At 32.4% G+C, this 24,094-nt stretch overlaps 1 protein-coding gene across 4 annotated transcripts in view; it reads right to left on the bottom strand.

Moving 5' to 3' along the window:
- Positions 1–24,094, bottom strand: part of slo (calcium-activated potassium channel slo) — a 503,706-nt gene that overhangs the window by 38,182 nt on the left and 441,430 nt on the right. For 2 of the 4 annotated variants that reach the window (XM_081770216.1, XM_081770211.1), the window contains 2 exons: positions 15,811–15,937; positions 13,487–13,546 (listed from right to left, as the gene is read on the bottom strand). In XM_081770216.1, the coding sequence (XP_081626342.1) occupies positions 13,487–13,546; positions 15,811–15,937 (187 nt within the window). The remainder of the gene's footprint in view (positions 1–13,486; positions 13,547–15,810; positions 15,938–24,094) is intronic. The other 2 variants (XM_081770217.1, XM_081770212.1) reach the window with 1 other exon arrangement.

Here is a 24,094-nt window from a genome sequence, read left to right as displayed (position 1 = left end):
TGCCGGCTAGGCTAAATAAAACGGTGATGAAGAGAAATGAATGAAATGGTAGAATGAAGAAAGTGGGAGAAAACAGGAGAACCCCAAGGAAACCCACGTACACGGTGTTTATCCACCACAAAGTTCATTTGGCGGGAGCAGGGTTTGAACCCGGTACCCAATGCACCAGAGGTGAACGCTCTACCACTGAGTCACAGCGGCCCTAGCTCAAAATTGATCCGTTTGTTACAAATATATAGCTTTATATTGAATCTGTTTGTTAGTCTTCTTACATTGTGGACAAACTCAAAACAAAACTATTCAATTGATTATTTATATTTTAAGATAGAAAAAATTTAAGATAAATCATTGAACCTTAAAAGAGTTGGGACAATATCTAATAGTTAACCTTAAAGAATAATTCAGTAGAACAATACTGAGTTGCTTTTGCTGGAGGTCTTTGAACCTTCCCTGGGTACAAAATGAAAGTAACTTACATTAACAAACTAATACAATCTTACTTCTATGAAAGAATCTTATTCTTGAGCTTGAACCTAAAATAGCTTCTTTAGCTTCATTTTTAATATGTCGTATGAGAATTTCGTTCAAGGCTATTATTAAAAAATCAAAAAGAGAGAAAGAAAAATGGAAACTCCACTTGATCTATTTCCGGATTTTAACTTCCTTGAAAACTCAACGCCCTCAAAACTGAAATTAAGAATCATCTCAATTGTTTCAAATTTTAATTCCCGAATACTTCTTGAATTTCCGGTCTATGGACGTTCTCTTTTAGCTTGTCCATGAGAGATTAAAATAGAGATAAAAAAATATCTGTGATATGAAAAAGAAACGGACTCACCGGAGAAAAGAGTTGTATTTGTTACTGAAGTTCACTCGTCAAATGACGGCGTAGCTCGATGTAAAATGTCGACATTAGGTTACGATTACAAGCGAAGCTTGTCAACTCGCGTTGGTGTTTTTATTATGTAAGTATTTAATGTATTGTTTAATTACTGTTTCTTGTTTAACCAATCTTTAATCCAGTTTTATATTTGGATCCAAATTAAATTCTTGAATTTATAATTAATGATGCAGTGTTTAATCTTATAATTACTGCTAATTATTTTTGGTACGTAATTGTTTCTGGTATGTTTCTTGAAAGGGAGTGAGTAATTGAAGTAAATAAGATGCATGGTAATAGCGATCTAAAATTAGGAAGTAGGCTAAAATATACAGAAATGAAAATTGAAGGCTAAATGTATGAAAATGAAAATTATTTGTATATCAATTCATAGATTGCATCATGATACAAAAGTGACTTTGTGGATCGGCATGATAAACAATTCCCTTAGCTGATGGCCTATCTTTTGAATTTTCGAGAATTCACTCTCCATGGGGGAAGAAAAAAGAAAAACTTTATTATTATTTGTTTCTCTTGAACAACTAACTTGCAAAGATAGATCCAAATTTGGTATACGAGTGTTTTTTGATACCGCTAATATGAATATCTCATTTACTTCTACGAAATCAATATAAACTGTTCAGATATCATCCAAATAAGATCTTTACCCGTGTTGTTTGTAACGAAAGATTGTATGATATATATATCGAATCGAAATCGAAATTAATGCAAACTTTGCTTCTATCTTTCCTAATATTCTGTGAGAAACTATTCTAATATCTAGGTAGATCGAGAACCGTTCATCTGTAGATCGATTCTCAGTTGACACACTAATATTTAGCAAGCTTTACAGAATAACAGTATAAACGTTTGAGCTCATACTATACATATTTTTATGTAAACAATTTGCATAGTGTTTGTCCATTATTGTACACTATTTATTTTTTAAATAAATGTTTGCTAAGAAAATTAGTTTTTTTGTATAGTTCACTATTTTCTGTCTTCTCTTTCACGTGTGTATTAGAGGAAACGTTTGCTTCCTAATAAATAATTTGGTGCAACGAGCAACGTAATTTTTCCGTACAAGATTATTAAGCATGTTGAGTTCAAGGATATTATTAAGTACGTTGAGTTCGAGCATGACTGCTTAATCAACCGTACGGCTTAAAATGTCAAAGTTCAAAATGTGGGGAAAAAAGATTACGATCCCATGATAAAGATTTGATATGACCTCTCCTCTTTTAAAATAAAATAAAAAAATATTTACATGAGATGTTTCTGTAATTCTAAAACGCCTACCTGACAGAAATGATTTCAGTGGCGGGAAAGATGATAAAAAGTTGGGGACAAGTCTGTTAGACATAGAGAGTGAAAAAGGTTTTCATATCCCAATTCACAGTATTTTAACTAGATCATTACTGGTGATGTAAGGGATCAAGCAAGCGTTAAGGATGCTGTGTTTACTCGTTAACGCACGCTATGCTGTTAGTTCATTTTTCGTAGATCGGAAAATAATAGTTCAGATTTAGATGTAGATTTTCAGTTTAGCATCCCTTTCAGCAGCAAGCCTATATGAGATGTGGACCTACGGCTTAATGTGGGGTCCGAATTATGTGTGTTCTCTCCATGAATCAAACCCGGGTCTCCCACGCCAAAGACACGTACGCTAACCGCTTAGCCACAAGGGAACTCAAAATAATAGTTCAAATTAGTGATTTAGCTTCTCTGAGAGACACGATGCCAAATACAAACACTATATAATCAGCAACAGTTTGTGGCGATCAAAGGTTTGGGTATCGCCCTGGTTCCTTAACAGCATATGATCTTTATCATGACAATTAATAACTTATTTTTCATCACTGGTAAAAGTCTAAAGCAAAATTCCTCTTAATTGTTTCTCAACTTAACAGAATTACATTTAGTTCGAATCGACGTGCCATGTTAATTGAAGTCAATTTATGGGTAGCCTATTTTCACCATTCTATAGGTACCGAATTACACTAATGTTGTGTACACGTAGTAAAGCACTAGGAATCACCTTCTACAACCTGCTTCGGAAACTCATGATTAACCAATGATGTGTTATCTGCGAAATTCGCCCATCAGCCACAAATGATGAGTTGAGAAGCAGTACCTATTATCTATATGTCTTGAAACTGTACATTTCAAATATCATTGTATCTATTTTGAAATCACAGGAAATATTTTCTCCATCCCGTAGATCTGTCTATTGATTAAATTGTGGACTAAATATTTGGATAATTTGAAAGTCTTTAACTGAAGGAAAATCTAGACCAATAAAAACCGAGATGCTTATACCTTTTATAAAAATCATCTGCATATGCACCCAGAAAAAGCTGACAATTGTAAGCGCGGTACAAAAGCAGGAAGCAGACTTAAAGCATTTTAATTGTGAAACTACCACAAAATAAGCCAACAGCACATGAAAAGATTACCTTTCAACACAAACATAAGCATATATTTAATTTACGTTCTCATTTTTTTCAAATATAACTTTTTATTTAATGTTTTTGGTATGGTTTCACAAGTGTGTGTGTATGGGGAGTATGATAATTGAAAACTAACATACATTTTTATTTCTAAAACAAATCAGAAAAATCTCCGAACTTTTCTCGAGACTAGGTAATGTTCCCAGTTTTCAATTGATTGTTGTGATACAGTCGTTCACGAAAAAAAGATTTAAGAGAATGCCAGATTGCAACATCCAATCTTTCAACTTTTTTTTTTTTTTTTTTTTTTTTTTTTTTTTTGTTCATGTATTTAAATACATGTTCATAATTACTGTACTTAAATATGTGAACACAATATTGAACAAAAATTATATCAATAAAAATCGTGTGTGTGAGTTTGGGTCAAACTGTAACTAACAACGTATGACTGCACAGTATTGGAAGAAATGCTAACAATAAATAGATTTCAAGTTCAAATTTGAAATCTAAAACTTTCATTAATTATTTTCAATCGGTATTTAGATGAGAAAATTCCCGTGTAGCTTAGTGGATAGCATACTAGCTATCTGTATGCGTGATCTTAGGCCGTATTCATGAAAGGTAAAAACAGTATTTGGTATTACTCAACGTTGTAAGAGCAAGTAAGGAGCTTGATGTGGGAACTGATTGAGCTGACTATACATCTGTGTGTATCATCTAATCGGACCGTATTTCATTTATTATTGATATTTAGCAGCGGAACAAACATTTATTCACAAGTATAAATTACGTTTTGTTTTCGCACTAATAAAAACAAGATTTGTGTTTGTAGTTGTAAAAACTAATTGCAAATTGTGGTGTAAACATACGAAATATAAAAGACATTTTATTTTTAAGTTACCTTGAGTCCTCAGATCTGAAAGATATTTTTCTAATTAATTTATTATTCCTTTCTCTTGTGAATTTGAATGTACGAGAATTTTTTACATAGTGTATTTCATTTGCGAAAAAATCAGAATCATGGAGTTAGTTAAAAGAAAGTACATCAACATATAAACACAAATGTTATAACATAACGAGTGAACTAGAATATTTTTACTCTTTGCTGCTGAACTCTTATGGAGGACCTCAACCCAAAAGGAGACCCTGCTTTCGTAGAATTTTGTTTGTTCCAAATACCAACACATATTTGGATGTGAAATTGTCTTCCAGTCCTGTCATCGGATCGCTAGCCACTTACGGATCACGTGAATGTACTCTCTTCTTTCGTTGTGACATAAGATAATTCAGTGCATAATTTACGTATAATTACAAAATATAGTGTTTGTAGTAACGTGTTATTTTTTGAAAGATGCACTTGTAAAATTAAAACAAAAGTATCGCAGTGAAAAAAGAAATAAAATTAACAACTTTTTAAACAATATTTTTATGGAACTTAATGTTCAATTATATAGTAGTATTACTCCACCTTTGCGCATTAGCATAAGCGGGTGGAGAAACAATCGCTTTCAGCAAGGGATGACGAAAGAAGGCCAATTGTATCAAGAAAAAAAGACACGAAAAAAAAAGAACAAAATTTTGCCAAGCTATGAGAAAAACGAAAACTGTTAACCTCTATAAACATTGGTATAGATAATTATGTGCTGCTAGAATTATATTATCATTGCTTCCTGAGTCATGCTTCAGAAACTTCCCCATGTTGTAAGTTGTGCGAGTCGACCTTTTGTTCGGTGCCACCTATTTTCTGTTTTAAAATGTGAAGTCAAGTGTAAAATCAAAACCGTATTCTTTTGTGAATGATAAAAAGGAGGAGAGAGAAAAAGAAAAAAAATATAAGATAAATACGTGAAAATTATGTTTTTTTTTTAACCAAAAGACCTCAAGTGGTAAAATGCATAAGTATTATTAATGTTAGTGAAACTTTATTTGGTCTGTGAAATTTAAAATAATCTCTGTCGGTATAGGTAAACACCGAAGAGTTAGCATGAAGTTCTTTTTTATTTATCATTAAATTATGATGCAATAATCATTATTTTCGCATAACATTAGTACGTAAAAATTTTTGAGTCAGTTCTATACTCTAATTTTACGGTTTTCCGAGGCTACCTGAAGATATTATCGGGAATCGAACCGGATAATTACTGGTATTAGTCTATATATGGTTCCCCCTTTCCTTCTTTTTCTATAATTGTCAGAAGCTTGTAATTAGGGTTTACCGCTAATTACCAATGGATAACTTTTGTGCTCCTGCATAGCGTACCAAAAACCAGATAACAGTATAGCTTACGTTTCTATATTTGAGTTCGTATCTCGGAACGTACAGCGATTAAATCTATACCTTTATAAATTGGCATCTCCTCTCAGGAACATATATCAATTGTATTCCTATAACCTTATAAATTGGCATGCCTTTCACAGGGACGAATAAGTGGCGAATTCTATACCCTTATAGTGTACTAATTTATACAAAATGTATTTTATTCAGGATGATAACTGTCTTTCTCCTAAACTCCATGGCTTCACCACTGCACTCAGGCGTTTAGAAACTCAATCAATTTGGTTTGCAAAACTTCCTGTTGCTTCAATTTCGTTACATTTTTATTAGTTTATCGATTATTATCTCTTTTTTTTATTCAAGTGATTATTGCGATTAATAGCTCATTCAATATGTGGATAATTATAGTTTATTTCTATAAGCCATGTAATATTTGTGGTGAAAGTTCTTATGGGAAGTGCATAAGCACTTCAGAGGGCAGACAGAGTTTGGACACTATGACTCGATGGCCTAGTTCTTTATGAATTAGTTTTAGTAATATAAAAACTAAATACTTTTTGCTTTTAAAAAAATGCACGATTGACTTCTTCTATGAATATAGCTGGAAATTGTTATTATTACGAAATAATGAAATCTAGATGTTTATTTAATAGAAGTAAAAGAGATGCAACTCAGGCAAGGAAAGTTAAATATTTGAATATTTTCCTTTTTTCCTTTTTTTTTTTTTTTTTTTAGATGAATGGCTGACGTTCTTGTCTAGCAAATGAGAGATCCCGGTTTGCTTTTTCACGACCTGTCATCTTGAATGAAGTTTCTCCACGTGTTTTCTTGGTTTTTACATATTGAATGCAGGGATGATCCTTTAACATATAGGCCCTAGTCAGTTCGTTCCAAATTTAGATTTTTAAAGAAATCATGGGTGGAAAGCAAGTAATCAGTTTGATACGAGTACAATTTGCATGATAAACTTTTGTAACATTAATATATATGTGTAGGGCGTTTTTTATCTTATATGCTTTGAGAGTATTACTTCCAATCTACATTCTTATGATTCTTTTTTTTTTTTTGCCTTCCTTTTGTATATTATTCATTATAGTCTTGGAAACATTCAACATGTATTAATAAACAAAACCTGACCAAAACACTAAATATATTTATAACACTTGTGTAACAGTTACGCAAGGTAACATTGCTTTTATCAGACACGAAGAACAATTCAAGAATAAAAACTTGCACAGAGATTGGTTCAGTTATATTGAGCCGAAGTCAATTTGCAACTTTACCGCGCATGCGCAACCCAATGCCGTGGTATTACCACAAGGCAAGCAACAGTATCTCATTAGTCACGCAGTAGAGCAGTGTGTTCAAGCGAAGTCTGATGCCGCCGAAACAGAACAGATTCTTGGAGGGGTTGATTGTGGCCCTTTCGAATGATATGTTCACGACGTCACCCAAAGTAAAATTGTGTCAAGTGCATAAATTTCGTGTAAGACGTGCCACTGTGTTCCATATTATAAAGAAATATGCAACACAGAGTCCTGGACCCACCACACTGACGCGAGCAGCTAAAAACCAGCCTGCAGGGAAGGGGACCCCACCGTTATTTCGTGTGTGGTTCGACGTATGGTGACCTCCGAAAATCCGCATACACAATATGCGATGGTTTGCAAATGCCACACCATCGCACGCGACAATCAAACGCGCCATTGACAGGGATTTACGCCTCATAGTCGTTCGCAAGAGCAGTATGTACACCCTAAAACCGTGGTACGTGGCTATGCGAAAAAGGAACTTCAGGAGGCTGTATGAATGTCATCTCGCGGATGATCGGTGAAAGTTTATTATTACCCTTGATGAGGCTTCGATTTACCTCATAGATTGAAGTAAAGTTAGTGTCATTACACATAGAGTTTCCCAAAAGGGTTCATGATTGGCCATTTTCTCGTACAGGGCAAACTAGGTCTTCGAAATATGGAGCGAAGCGTCAAAATTAATCCTGCGCACTACCAAACTAATGTCCTGACTGAAATGTACCAGGACGGAATTCCAGCATTGTACGGACAAGACATGAGCCAGATTGAACTGCACCAAGTCAAGGTATCAAACCACACGGCGAAAACATCGCTTGAATTCTATCGCCATATGGAACAGGAAACTGGAATTGCGGTAATTCTCTTCTCTAATATTCTTTTGAAGTGTACCCCAACGAACTATTGTGCTTTCGGACTTCTCAAGCCGTGTCGTCTCATCGTAGGGTCCGCACCGTCTCCGGCCTGTAAAAAGCCTGTAAAGAGGAATGGAATCCAATACTCGTGCAATGCAATCCAGCAGTCTCCATGGAAATTTCGATGCCGTCCAATAGTCAGTAGAGGTGGTCTGTAGATCGAAAAATGAAATGAGATCTTTGAGTTTTGCGTTCCACGGTTATGCCGGTTAGGCTAAAGGATACGGGTCTGTAGATCGAACAGCTAATGGGAACACGGCACATTACCAGGTACTAGGTAAGAGGCACGTTCAAGTTCGGTTCAATATAACAGAATCAACTTCTGTGTATACTCTTCTCAGAGCACTCTCTCTTCCCAGAGCAAATCAAGCTTTTCCCTTCACTCTTTCGATCCACGTACGAAACGTAAATTTTTAATTAGGTATTTGTTATATATTTTTTTCATTGTACACTTGTTCTAAAATTGACATACCTGTCCATGCTACAATGTTGATTGCATTTTTAGTTCTTTCCTTTTAACCTATCCTGTTCTATTCTGCCCAACACTTCACTCCAGCTTACTCGTCCAATGCATCAAAAAAATCCTTGTCATGTTTCTTAATCCATTGAGCTTCTTTCCACTTTCGTATCACACTTCTCTTTTCCATCTCCAATCCTTCTATTCTTTCCCAATCTTTTTCATGTCCTGTCTCTTTAATGTGATTATACTGGATTGTTGTCAATTCTTAATCTGACGTCTTTATCTTGTCTTATTATTTCTTCTAATCTCTTTCTTGTTTCTCCTATATATTTCATATTACAATTTTTGCAACTGATTCTATACACTACTCCTTCCTCTTCTGCTTTTATCTCTTTTTTTATCACCTTTCCCTTCTAAGTCTAAAATCCTCTTCCCTCCTTTCCTGTATGTTTTTATTCCTCCTTTTCTTAGCACAATCTTAAGTTAATTGAGAAAAGTATGTAAAAACGCCTAATTAAATATTTACGTTTTGTACAGAAGGATGGAAAAACAGTACAGGGAAAACCTCGATGGCTCTGGGAAGAACGTGCGTGTCCTTTTACTTTCTGTTTGTGTATAAGTTGTTATTCTTGGATTAACCTACCATAAAGTGTCTGATGAAGGCAATGTTACAATGTCGAAACTGTTACGCAAGTGTCAAATACAAACGATTTGCTCAACTGTGATCAGTTTTGGCTTATTATAACCCTTCATTTATTTTTTAAAACTAATTATAAAGGATAATATATATACTATTTGCGATATACGAAACTCATCTAATCTTGGCCAAATTTATTGACGAGTTAAGTACGCGTGTGAATTATTATAGTGCTTAGGCGTTTGGTTTTCGATATGGATCATCGAAACTGAAGTTTGGACCTAACTCAAATTAAGGAATAAAATCTAACCCTTATTTAGAACAAAAAATATTGTATAGGAAAGTAAGTAATGAGACAATTTATTGCTGCCATGTCGTAGATTCAATGTGTTCTTATAATAAAGATTGGCTTTAAAAAAAATGATGTAGAACGATTTTTTCCGCAGTAAGGAAACTTATTAGTTTATGAGCTAGTTATTGCAATTGGAAAAAAAAATTAAAGATACTATAGGCACACTATATCTGAGTTCCATACCACATCTAAAGCGTAATAATTGTCAATATTTTATACAAATGACGTACACATTAATACTTGGACACCCACATCTTATTGTGTTCGGACAAATCAAGTTAATGTGTTCTCAGGACATTGACCAATATTTTTTTCATTAAAATTACAAATATATAGAGGACACTATATATTTTGCACAACGAACTCTAAGTATAACAATATTTGTAACCATGTATATAAAAGCATTTGGATACTTTTTTTTTTTCAATCACAGGTAAGTAGCGTTATGGATACTTTTTTTTCAATCACAGGTAAGTAGCGTTAAAAACCAATTTCCTAAAACAATCGAATACGTTTTAGTTAATATGATCACCTCGTCCAAAATAATTACTTTTATAGGCAAAACATTATGGTTGCAACGGAATATCTATTGGATATGAGCATACATGTAAAGACTATCAATTATAAAATCATTTAAATTAATATATATATATATATATATATATATATATATATATATATATATATTGGGAAGATTTTACCGTTTACAATTAATGGACGGCATCAAAAGAGAAAAATCGTACATGAAGATGAAGAGATTAGCGGAAGACCGTGGAGCATGGAAGCTTCTCAGTTGCAGCAAGTAACCTGCCAATAATGGCAGAATACCTATGATTATGATGATTACCGTTCTTACTTTTTTTTTCAAATCATTGGACATGATAGTACGACATTTGATATACGAGGCTTCAGAGAATACGAGTTTGCAATTAACTTGCATCAATTCGACATGAAGAACATATAAAGAAGGGTCGCAATATGTTAACCGCGGAAACGTTTGCTAGTATTGAGCTATTGTACATAATGTAGTAAATACAGATGGAGAATTAACAAAATAAGAATTAAACGAATTTTCAGATTCGTTGCTTCGAAGAACATTCTTTGATCAGACTTCTCAAACTTTGTGAACATCGTAATATTTTCAGTTACATAATATTGATATGATCAATATTATGTACCATGATAATCTGGTTGAATTGTTATGCATTTGTAAACTGTACTTCCAGTTATTTTTCGGAGGAAATATTCTTCATACGAAGTGTATAAAACATTGGTTACTTGACTGAAGGCTCAGTAGAAAAATAGATGACAAAGTCTAATAAGGCAGCCAATAGACAAGAGGTTAAGGAAAGATAAGAAAGCACATGAAGAAGAAGTAAGAGAGAAGAAATTGAATCATCAAATTTACAGAGATACGGCTCTTTTTTTAGTTACACTAGTTGTATTAACTATGAAAATGAAAGCGAATATAAGAAAAGGAGGAAAATTAGGAATAACATCTAACCCTAAAACATTTTCTCTAGGAGAGAAATAATGTTAATTTATGAGGAAAGTGAGTGAAGTTTCCTTTCGGAGACTCAGAAGTTTTAGCTTCTGTAAAGGCTATTGTAGTGTTATTTTTCGAACATCAGTAGTTAGTTTAATTCTTTTGTTTTCCTTTATACTAAATGTAGAAAGGGCTTTTGAGATAACTAAAATGTTATTCTATACAGAGGTGGACGTGATTATTCGGTTAGATGCATCTGTTTAAGGTAATAATATACTATAAGCAAGTGGTCGTTGTTGGTGTTTCCTAAACAGAATTAATACCTTCTGATCTTCTCAATAAAATAGATGGGATAAATTGTAAAAAATTCCTATTAATAAAATTTTTACCCATGTTTCCAATAAGTGTCGTGGGAAACTGATATTTGGAATGCATTGTGAAGGAGATCGACACATGATGAATTATCTGTACATCCATGATTTGAGTTTACACAAATAATTACAGCATCTTGTTAACCTTTGTAAGAACTCGCGGCAGCATTTAAAATAGTTTACAAAAGAAAATAATAATAGCAACAATAAAACAGTGCAGAGTTTGGTGATTAGCGTAAGTATTCTATAATGTAAGTGTGATGTACAGAAAGACAGGGTGCAGAATAGAAACTCTTTATCAGCTGCTTTCTAGCGTTATGTAAATTGAAAAAAATCTTGAATGGCAAAGTACAGCAGCAGAGAAAACATAGAAGTTAAATTGTGGTTGGAATACCGTCATCTGAAATTATCATATATTTCCTTCATATTCATATGTATTGGTTCAGCAGCGCTACTAAGAAAAGACTATTTTTATAGATTTTCTTTTGTTAATATCTTTGAAATACATTGGCTATGTTTATTATTAGGTTATACATTCTCTTCAAGTCATATGAAACTTCATGAGAAACGGCACTTCCATTCGGAACTAACTAACACGATATATATATATATATATATATATATATATACAAACAGGGTGTTAATGAACAATACCGACAAACTATAAGAGCTGATTCCTCACATCAAAATAAGAGAAAAAGTTCATATGGACCTATGGCGAAAAGTGCATAGTTTCAGAGCTAGGCCTGTCCAAAATCGCGAAAAAGCCAAATTTCAAGAGGCCATATTTCGAATTCCAGACACTGTGGGGGGTTGTCCTTATCAGCGTAAAGGGGGCCACGCATACACCATTCAAAAGTGCATATTTCATCAATTTTCAATAGGTGTACAACGTATTCCTTACAGGGTGTAATTCTCAGATATGCTCTCAATAGAGTTTTCAGATATACCCTGATTTGAAGGAGGGTCTAAAATAGGCAGAAAATAAGCCTTAACAACAATAGACATCCAGTGTTTCGGAGGGAAGCTGGAAGTTTTAAGAACCGGCAGCTCCATTTTTTTTTTTTTTTTTTTTTTTTTTTTTTTTTTTTTTTGTGGTTAGGAATAACGTGTAATGCGATGTATTTCTTCACGCTATATTTCATGTTTTCTTCATTTATAAGCGTGAAAGAAAACGTTGCAGCATGCGTTTTCCGAGTACGCGAGACCGTGTTGCTTACGATCCTTAACACTTCCCACATCACACCAAAGAATTCCGTGTTCACTGCTATCAAGGCTTATCGTTTGCCTGCTTTAGATCTATCATAAAGTCAGAGCATATCTCAAAATTCGGTTGATGGCTTATCTGGGAATTTCACCCTGCATGTAATACTCTGTACACCCATTGAACATTACTGAAATATGCATTTTTGGATTGCGTATGCGTGACTTCCTTTACTCTGAAAAAGGACCACCATCCATAGTTTCTCGAATTCTAAATAGTGCCACTTGAAATTTGGCTTTTTTGCAATTTTGGAAAGCCCTAGCTCTGAAACTATGCACTTTTGCCCACAGGTCCACATGAACTTTTTCTCTTATTTTGATGTAAGGAATCACCTCTTACAGTTTATCGGTATAGTTCATTAACTCCCTGTATATATATATATATGGGAATATTACAACAGTCATATATCAAATTTAAATAATAAGTATCATAAATTCCTTACACCACTATTTCCTAATAACAGGAAAAACTTAATATATAGTTAATAATACTTTGAGGAAATATTAACTGAGAATTGTCAAAAAAATCATAGCTACTAAATTGTATTCATATTACTTTGATAAACTATTTATACGTATTCATTAATACACAAGTGTAATATTAAATTATATTATCAACATCCTGAGAACAAGGTTCGTCCACTTTCAGTTATAAGCTTTAATAAACGCTAATTGATATACTTTTCTTTCATACTACTTGTACACCACAGTACCAGGACAGCAAGTACATCATAGAGCTTCTAACGTTGCTGCGAACTAACACTGACCACAGAAGGCTGTATGAAAGCTGTAAGGTAAAACAAAGTAAGTAGCTAACATAGGTTTGGAGGTGAGGTGAAATCAGCGTGCAGTGAGGAAACGAGGAGCATTTGCTTACATAGGACTCCTATTAGCCATTATCCACGTGTTTCTACTTAAATATACACACATAGAAATATCTAAATACATCCATATGACAAAAATAATCTGCAATAAAAAGTACAGTAAATTTAAGGTGCTACACCATGCATTGTAGTACAATTCATTAAGTGACATGGAAGCGGAAGAACTAATAGACACAGAAGTGTTAAAGAGAGCAACAAGCATACATGAGCTTTTTCACTTCATAGGCAAGGTGATAGCCAGCGTATGTGGAGTCCTCTTGAGTCCTGCAACGACACGAAAATCACGAATGCCACACATTTGAACAATGAATTGGGAACCGCATTGTACGATATGTGACAAATAGGACAGTTAGTTCATTGTCTCCCACAGAGAACTAGGGATACATTCAAATATGTAAAATATTAATTATACAATTTCAAGTGGAGTGAATGAATTTCCTTTTCTGAATGTCAATAACGACAAAAAGATGCACTATTAAAAATTTCAAATATAATGAAATAAAATTTATCCCACCCAGCTTTCTTATAGACCCTTGGAAAAGAATACGTGGATTATCAAATATATATACACAACAAAGTTACATAACATGCGCCAGAAATTGTTTGTTGTATTAATTGAGTTTATGGCAATTCTCCATACTCATTGTCATTTTACTACCTGAAATTTCTATTTTTCCCGTCATTTACCTAATAATTTTCATATAATAATAATAAACCTAAATAAAAATAACAAAATTCTGAGGTAAATTTGGATTCCAGAAAATATAACAGTGAAAAGATTCCCAAATGTGCATGTCAAGCACTATTTCATAGCATTACAAACTATTTTTCAGTGTTTTTGCGATTAAATGCAACTTATTTCTAAGTTGGCAAAATCTTGCTGAAAGGAGTTCCTAACATTGAAGTGCATTCTTCAAACATATTAATCCAATTAAATAACGTATAAATAATATTTTAAGATATTTTGTGAAACATTAATTACAATAGAAATATATGACATTGTTCATATATCGCATAAACAAAATAAGTACTATTCCATATTTGTAATTTATTCGAACGGTAAGAAAAATGGATTGATAGAATAATTTGTGAGCTTTAATAATTTTAAAAATTTCACTAATAAAATGTTTAAAGTTACAATTTCAAAGATCTCTGGTTAACAAAAAGTAGACTAACGGACTTCTATGCTTCATAGATTGAATGTACAATAATGAATAGATTATTTTGATATTTTGCTTATATTTTCTTGCTTTTTGCTTATATGTTTTCGATCAACATATCCTTTAGTTGAAAGTTTAAGAGACGTCCGCGAAAATTCTTGAATTTTGTTTTTGAAACTTAAAATATTCCGCAACTATCAGTTCAACTTTCTAATCTTAAATAGATTGTAATTCAGCAACAACAAAGAAGCAGATGAAGAGATTTTCATGACGGTTGTTGAAATGTCAGTATCATCAGTAGAATTTGAATCTGCTTGAGACACATAAAGTTGCTTGAGATTCTGTTCTAAAGCAAAAATTTTAATATTTTCATGGTGGTGTAATCTCAAAATTCAGTTATTACCTCGAAAAGTAAAAGACTATAAGCGAGATTTTCTTTTTAAATGCATTCATTCTGATATCCGAGTTTGAAATACACCTATCAATTCTATATTTAGAAATGCGTATCGACTAATTCTGTATTAAAATTTGTTATATAAAATTGCTCGTTTAAATGTACCTATATCATTGAATTGGAATGTAACTAAAATTCTTTAGTCATAGAAAAATACCCTATGATTCTCTAAATAAAAAGGCATTGAATGTCAGACACCATGAATTGACCTATACGATTTTTGGATTATAAAATACATGAAAATTTTCCTGATCATTATTTTCATTTAACATATCAGGAAGAGAATAATTTCATGAGTTTTCCAGTGAATCAGATCAACATTATTAAATTACAAGGAAAAACAGTTAAACAGTATTCAGAAGAGTGATAAAAAAGTTATCAATTTATATTATATCATGCAACACTAAATAAGTGATAAGTGTTAATACAACACAGAAGCCAGTGACTTCTGAGCGGAAAATCAGAAAGAAACGTGTATGTGCTTTCCAAGTTAAAATGTGGTGCTGTGAGAAAAGCTAACAAATCAATTAATGTGACAACTTACTCACTCAGAAACCAAGTTGATTCTTATTATTATAAATTATTTTTAGTTTTTTTTCAGTTTATTCATTCACCATACAAAAAGTCATAATTATTAAAATTATAAAAATCCATGTTAATAATAACATCAGGATTAGTTTGATCAGATAGTAAAAAATATACATGGTTTATAACTAAATTGTACTTACAAGTATTTCATCCTGTTACCATTTACTGCACAGATTAATGTTTTTTAAGGTATTATTGTAAAACTGTAAATGTACTTGCCATTGTGAAATTATATTACTGTACTTCTTCTATAGTTGAGCCTAATATCGATTTCAAAGGGAACCATTAATACTATAGCATCTACTTAATTTTAATAGTAATCTTACCTGTTGTATTGATTTGGTGAATTAATATTATCGGAAGTAGTTTTGTTAGGTGTTGGTTTTGCTTTTGGTACTTGTTTCACTGAATTCATCATTGATTGTACATTTCTTTGGTTTCTAGTTCCAATCACTGCAAATAATATAAAACAAAATATATTAGTGAAAGGAACGGGATATTGTATTGGATTATAAGAGAAGAGAAAGCATGAAGCACAGCAAATAGTTGTAACATAGAGTCAAATTGCACACCAATGCAAAACAAGAAGAAAGAATGAACATAAATAATACACCTTAAACTCAAAATATTTTTTACTTAACAACATAAAAATCCAAACTTTCAAAAAGCCACACTTATTTAATGCAATCACAACCAAATATTTAAAATATCGTCAGCATTCTTTTGAATTGAAACTGTCAAGAAGCAAATGGTTTTCAAAGAGAATGTTCTAGCATCATATTTAAAAGATCTGCTATTACATTCTAGTTCATGTTTGTGAAAATGTATTTTATCTTTATACGACGCATGCATATTCATTACAAGAAACGTTGATAAAAATTTATGTCTGAATATTCCATTATGAAATCATAAAGATGAAGTAAAATAACATAGTGTCATAGACTACATCAATTAAACGGATTTAACAATACTGATTATAAAACATATACTTCAATAGTATATGTACATTGAGTTATAACGCAATGACGTAGTGTAAATAGAGAATAAGCCAATTTGACTAATACGATAAATGACTAAATACATCGGTTATCATGAAAGATTTTCAGTGGTTGTCTGCATTTAATAGCATTGTGATCTTTATATACAACTCATAATGTTTAAAATAAAATGTACTAATAGTAAGTTCTTTATAATCTAATCAGTATCAATATGTATTAATGACGTATACTTTCAATATTAACTCTTCAAATTCCGACCATTATTAGGAAGTTTGCTAATTAATGTTCATCATATGGACGTAGAATATTAGACTAATTTTGCGTTTCACTTTAATACAATTCTTCAATCTATAACGCATTTCTTTCACTGTTATTTATGCTGAAAATCAGTTCGAACATACACGTGGTTTTAGCGATATAGATCACCGTCATTTTGATATATATATATATATATATATATATATATATATATATATATATATATATATATATATATTGTTTGAAATATATGTATTCAGCTAAAGTTATTTGAGTAAAGTTGATACACAAATAATGATTATATCAACAGGATTTTATCTGGGTGGAACTTATAGAAATATTTCAGATTTCCATGTATTAAACTGTGCTCTTTCTTGTGAGTCAAAGGCTTCATGACAAATGATAGATAGTATAGACAAGTATAAATGGTTCATTACTTCAAAATCATTTTCGACTATATTATATAAAAGCAATTATAAAAATTCTAGATAAAGTTTCTAATAAGGTTATAAGTTTATAAAGCAACATCTTGTTTAAATTCGAGATTATATACACAACTTAAAAGAAACAAGTGTAGAAAATTCAACACGAAGTAATGTTATTTCTTATATATATCTGCTGTATTTACGATAGTAATAAGAATCGTGGCTATGCATATGATGAATATATTTATTTTCATGATTTTTTACACAAGTTATTCTATTACATGCAACCTAAATTTTCAGTTGTGAAGCTGCACGAACTGAGAGTATATATAACATTGCGTTCTCAGATTACTTACGAATGATAAAAATACATAGATAAGTTTGTAGCAATGAACTACTCTATTTATAATATATAAAAGACAATTATCTAAGAGACGCTGAAAGTTTATGATTAGCTTTCAGCCTGTTACTTGCAATTTTTTTTGTAATAGAAAAGAGAAGAAAGAAGTTCGCACGATCTCGATTTTGTAAAAATTAGTTCTATATTTCTATGAACATAACTATATATTTTTTATAATTGTGTATCTTTTTAATGTTAAAATAAGAAAGCTTTCATCACTACTTTAGTTTGTGGTTAGTCATGTAAAAGCATATGAATTATAAATAACTTATATAAAACTCAATTTATGTATCTAAAGGTAACAATATATGAGGTTCATTTATATATAGCTATTTTATAAAAGTTGTTTATTATACTATTTAAAAAAAAATTAGAATTATTGACAAGTTTTATTTTAGTTTTGCTTTATGATTGACAATTGTTAGCTTCAGCAACGACTGTAGCGGGTATACTATGTCTGTCTGTAATATTATTATATATTACATCACATTAAGATAAAGATTGGTCATATAAAAGAATGAAATATTAGTATAACATCACAATTACACAATCAATATGAAATAAGTATACAAACTTAGAATTAGCAAGTAAGTATTCTTAAAATGTTCATCATAACGAGTGGACTTCTAACATGTTAAATATAATAATATCATCAAGATAGAAGCTCCGGAGTAAATGTAGAGCTAAAATTAAAGCATAGGTATTAATGTTTTAAATAGCTGTTTTGAATAGTTGCAGAAGTGCAACTTGTAAATCTTTTACTTAAGGAAATACATAATTTTAACTAGATGTGGAACACTATTATAAGCACCTGGACAAACAATTAAATTCCGATATTAATCATACCTAGTAGAACATTTTTTTAAGAGCGAATGATATCAGAAATACGTCTGGCATGGAGGCTATAAATGTGGATGATGATCAGATCAATTTGAAGCCATTCTGTCATTAATTATTTCTACTGTTTGGGAAGGTTCCTAATGTGTCTATGGCTATGCTTAACCCGTTATTTTATGTGGTTCCACAGAGTAAAACTCAAGTCTGTGGGATTTGGTGGCTAGAAAAAGTGAAAGATTGTTCGTATGCCTGTTGTTTCAATTAGTGTCAGTTGTGTTCGATACATGTGGTAATTAACCGAATGCGCGTATCGTTCTTAAAAACTGTTATGTCCGCAATTAGGTTATCAGTGAAATGCAGGCCCGTATCCACGGGGGGCGGGCCCCCCTAAATTTTCAGTGGTCCCCTAAAATTTTCATGGTAGGCTTGCAAATGAACTATAATATGGTTGGGTCGGCCCCCCTTACATTTTTGGGCTGGCTATGGGCCTGGTGAGATGTTAGACAAAATAAAGCACTATTCGCCCAGAAGCCGCATATATCCCAGCTGGTTCGAGTGGATAATCAAATAAATGACCAACGAAATCTAGTTTAAGTTCAAATAAATGACTAATTAAAAAAGGCCAATTTTTGCACATGAAACATCTTCAACCATCATAGTTCCTCCCTTCTTTATACACCATCATGCTTTATACGCATTTCTCACGGTAGATTTTATGTAGTCCTTCAGGTGCTCTTTTTGCACTTTGTGTTACAAGTTAGTAGTCAGCCACTTCGTAGATGCAGTATCCTTTTGAAAGACCAAATGCAATTACACTTACGTCTCTCTTTCTTCCGACTCATCCTGTATACATGAAATATATGCCAGTCATGAAATACGCGTGATAAAAATACTCAGAATCATCTACCTCGTCACGTATAGTGACTTCAAACAGCGAAAATATAACAATTATATTTTATTTTGAAGGGATTTAATTTCTTGTTTAGTTTGCTTGCAAACTTTGGTCTGAAACTATATTTCATCATATTCAATTACCTTGTGAATTTAATAAAAAATATGATTTTCGTAATAGATATGTTAATTCAAAGATTGTAAAGGTAAAAAAAAAAAACATATAAATTTCAGTAACATTATTTTCTGCATACGTTAATAAATGTGTGGAAAGGTAAAGATAGCAATAAAATTTTGTAGATCAAATTCCTTACTTTTCTGAGATTTGACAATATTTAGATGGAATTTGCCTTGTCAGTAAAAAACAATGTACAAAATATAGATTAGGAATGGTTTATATTTTATGAAATTTCTATAAATAAGGCGTGAGGAGAAGGTAATGAAAGATTCTCAGGATTTATAAAATCAATAGCTCGTCCAATCTCTAGCGATTTTGTTATATGTTCAAAATAAAGTAATTTTAAATATGCAACACCATTTGGTTTTCAAGATACCGAGTTACATATTTAAGGTGAGATTGTTGGGTTATGTATTAACAATAGATGATAAAATTGTGTTATTTATTAATATATGGAAACTGATCATGTATCGAAGTCTTAACGTGATGGTCTTTTAGTCTTAAAATATTTTCCGTAATTTTTCAGAATTTTTGTTTACAAAGAAATGATACAAAGTGCATACTGTTTTCTACCCTACGGTTTTTTGTATATATATAACTGAAATTTACATGTCCGAGGGAACTGAAATTAAAATATGCAGGGCCGCGGTGGCTAAATGGTAGAGCGTTCACCCCTGGTGCTTGAGGTCCCGGGTTCGATCCCAGCCCCGCCAAGTGAACTTTGTGGTGGACAAACACCGTGTGCGTGGGTTTCCTCGGGGTTCTCCCGTTTCCTCCCACTTTCTTCATTCCATCAATTCATTCATTACTCATCATCACCATCTCCTTTAGCCTAACCGGCATAATCGTGGGACGTAAAACTCAAAGATTTCATTTCATTTTTTAAAAAAATATGCACTACAGAAATTAGCGTTTTCCACTATTCATCTAAAAGAGTTAAGTTTAAATCTTTCAATTTAACGTTCCACGTTACGCCTTTTAGGCTAAGGTAGACGGATGATTAAGGCAAGTGAATGATAATGGAAGAATTATTGGAATGAGAATGTGAGAGGAAACGAGAGCATACCGAGAAAAGCCACGAACACATTGTCCATCACAAACTCCGGAGATCGAATCATTGACCCTACACACCAGAGGTAAGCGCTCTACCACTAAGTCATCGTATTTTCCGGTTAAATTGAAATACTTGAAAACTTAGAATCGCCGAAAGATCTTAGAAATTATCTTTCCTAAGGACGAAATAATAGGAAAGAAAATAATATTTGGATTTGTATAAAATCAGGTAATAACTTTAATAAGTTGTATATGTGTCTATTTAAACTTTAGCTAATGAAAACAATTGTTTTGCGACAGGCCCGCAACTAGAAGGGCTAGGGGGCCTGGCCTCCCTAAACTTTTCATGGCCCCTCCAGACCTCAATACAAAAATCACAATTTAGATATTTGTAAGAACATTTTTAATGATTTGGCCCCCTATCTTATTCATGGCCTCCCAAACCTCTGTGGTTGGTTGCGGGCCTGTTTTGCGATAGCGGCGTAGTCCGTAAGGTCTCTACTCACCAACAATCCAGCAGTGACAGGATTTATTTATCTTTCTACTTTTTTTCCTACGTAACTTACTGATTCACCCAGCTTCTGTAAAATGGGTACCCGAGGAAATCTGGGAAGAAAAGACAATTGAAGATTGATGTTGACTACATCCCCCCTTCCCGTAGGTGTCAAAATCGATAAATGTGGAGTCTTACTTCCATAACTTCCATATCACCTATGAATTTCATCGACTTCTCCCGAATAGGAGGCATACTTTTACCTCTTAAGTTTTGGACACATTTTGTTTTTCCTCGCCGTCTTCTCAGTATTGATACACAATATACACATTGGTATTAGTAGCGACCTCTGTAATAGTTAGTAAATCTTGAATAGGAGAATGACTATGGACAAAAGAATGATTTTCAGTATCAGAATTTCTTTAGTCATTTTCTAGCCTGTTTTCATGCCTTTTTTACCCCGAACTTGTTTAATACCACCAAAAAATCGCTTCAAGTTGCGATGAATATCCAAAATAATCAACATCCGCGAAAAATGAAAAGAAATCTACACGTGATGCACTTATATACTGTATATTAGAGTATCTCAGAAGAAGTTCCTGCGTTCCTGTTTACCACAAAGTTGCGTATTTAAAGCGGATTGACAACACATACATTTGTCTATGAAGAATTGAAAGCAAGTTATTGGCTTAACTAATAGTGGACTTTGAAAAGTGCCCTTTGTATTTAATGAAGCCTGTCATTCGGTCTATGTTAAAGGGATTATTCAACCTAAGGAAGTTCTGTAATATTTTCGGATCATCAAATAGTCTATTCCTAAGAAGCATCGACTTACATGGACAAATTCAATTTCTAAATTAGAATTGTAAGCCGTTTGGCATCCTCCTCAGGAAGTATACCATATTGTTATTCTAAGATAATTGTTGCGTGCATAGAGTTAAATATCTACCAGTAAGTATTTAATAGAATAATGATAGTTCAGGATCTCATCTCAACTGCTCCGCAAAGTTTCTAGATTTTAATTTTATTGAAAATCTATGACAATATAGAACAGCGAGTAATAACCAATGTAAATATATACTACAATAACTTCAGAAGCTACTGCTGTATGAACAGCTGGAAATTGATTAAATGTATGTCCACAAACTCTTGAGATCCCTATCAGACAGATTAATGCAAGCAAGACGGATTATTATGCGCTATTATATATAATAAGCCAAGAAAGTCTAACTTTTGATCAGCTAGTTAATAGCTTGTGAAAAGTTAATTTATTTTCTTTGTTTTCAATAGATGAATCTAAAAAGGTAACTGCGGAATTATTTTTATAAGAACTGTAGCCAAGTTACTAAATTCAATATTATGTTATAGAATGTTAAGTTGCTTCTGAATTATTAGTATAAGCTAAGATTGATAATAAATAATTTTTAACTTCAGATACAACGTGTTATATCAAGGAAGTTATAGCAAGGAAGAGTATAAGTGCAAGCTTGAGACAAATATTTCCTTAGTTTTAAGAACTTTCAATTCCCAATACCATTTTCTGTCGAGATTTTCATAGTTGCTACTAAATTACTTCTAATGTTATTGATTACCCTAATGTTTTAACAGAAGAAATGAGGTTAAAGGAAGAATAAACTCCATAAGAATCTTATTAAAACAAGACTGTGAATAATATGTAATTTAAAATTGGAATATATCCCTTGCAAAGACCTTGGGAAGTATTTACTCTTTTTCTGATATACAACGTTAGCAGCGAGAATCTATATATTACATGATGCACCTCTTAGCTCGAAATATCAATCGACAAAAAAGATTAATAATTCAGAAGTTGAATTATCAACAACAAATTATAATTCTAAAGTTCAAGCAAATTCGTGAATTATTGATACGTCTCAGGAATACATGTATTATATCCAACATGTTAAGCCAGTGAAGCTAGTTTTCCAATTTAGATAGTTTTTCTCAAATTATTCTAATATAAATCCATGCACGATATCATTTCAGTTTTCACAGTTCGTTGCTCAACATTGTGTTCAGCGTACTGCGATATGCAATTGATTATTACTTGCTACTATTCTTTGTTCGTAGTCTGGAAATTGAATCGCATATGGTGTTCTGGTAATATTGACGGATTTTATTGATAACATAACAGTTCTACTGAACAGTTTTAGTGACATTAGGAACAGTTCTACTACGGAAAAAGATAGATAAGTTCTTCATATCATTGTGAAGTATACAATTTCCAGCGTAATATTGATATATTCGGTATTAATGTTAGACCTGAACGTATAGATACCGGTACTTTAAAATATAATACTATGTAATATAAAGGTAAGAACAAGGTGAACGCGTGTCAATTTGCGACGTTGATGACTATAGATTAACATTGGATCCAAATCACTTGTGTTCTTTCGGGAATCGAATCCGAGATCCCTTGATTAAAAGGCTACAAACGTATCCATCTACTCAGGTACTGGGAACACGTATATATGACTAAAATTTAAGAAGACAAAGGGCCTAGTGCTTTACAATTTTAATTAGATATTTTGTTACTCACAAAAATGTTACAAGCAACATAAAAAATGTTTATGTAAGATTGAATTTTGCTTACCAGGAAGTAGAAATTTTCTAGTTTCATCAATCAACTATGTGTGTTTACCAGAAAGCTAACACCTTTTCTAGATCCAAGTCTATCAATGTTAGGAATGAGAGTTTTTGAAGATGCACTTTTAACACAAAGGACAAACGTTCAACAAGTATCGATTTATGGGGGATTTTTATTTGCCTTTCTAATAGAAAATATTTGTTCACGAACATGCGTATTTCCAAACATCGCTAAATTTCTAGCAGCAAACTCGAACATTTTAGATACTCTTTTGGCAGATATGAGTAAAATTTTGTAACACTTCGCTATATTCTTCTTTCAACTGTGAATCACATTGTATTCCAACAATTTTCATTCGAAGATCTGAACTTGCTTTTTCAAACAATGAAAACTGTTCTTCACACACTTTGAAGTTTGCAAATCTATTTCCAAAATCCGTAAAAATTAATTTCAATTTGCAGAAATATTGATT

Source organism: Thermobia domestica, chromosome 1 (genome assembly GCF_964235325.1).
Source record: "Thermobia domestica chromosome 1, izTheDome1.hap1.1, whole genome shotgun sequence".
Taxonomy (NCBI): domain Eukaryota; kingdom Metazoa; phylum Arthropoda; class Insecta; order Zygentoma; family Lepismatidae; genus Thermobia; species Thermobia domestica.
The sequence above is the reverse complement of the archived record's forward strand: the minus strand, read 5'-3'. Positions and strand labels throughout refer to the sequence as shown.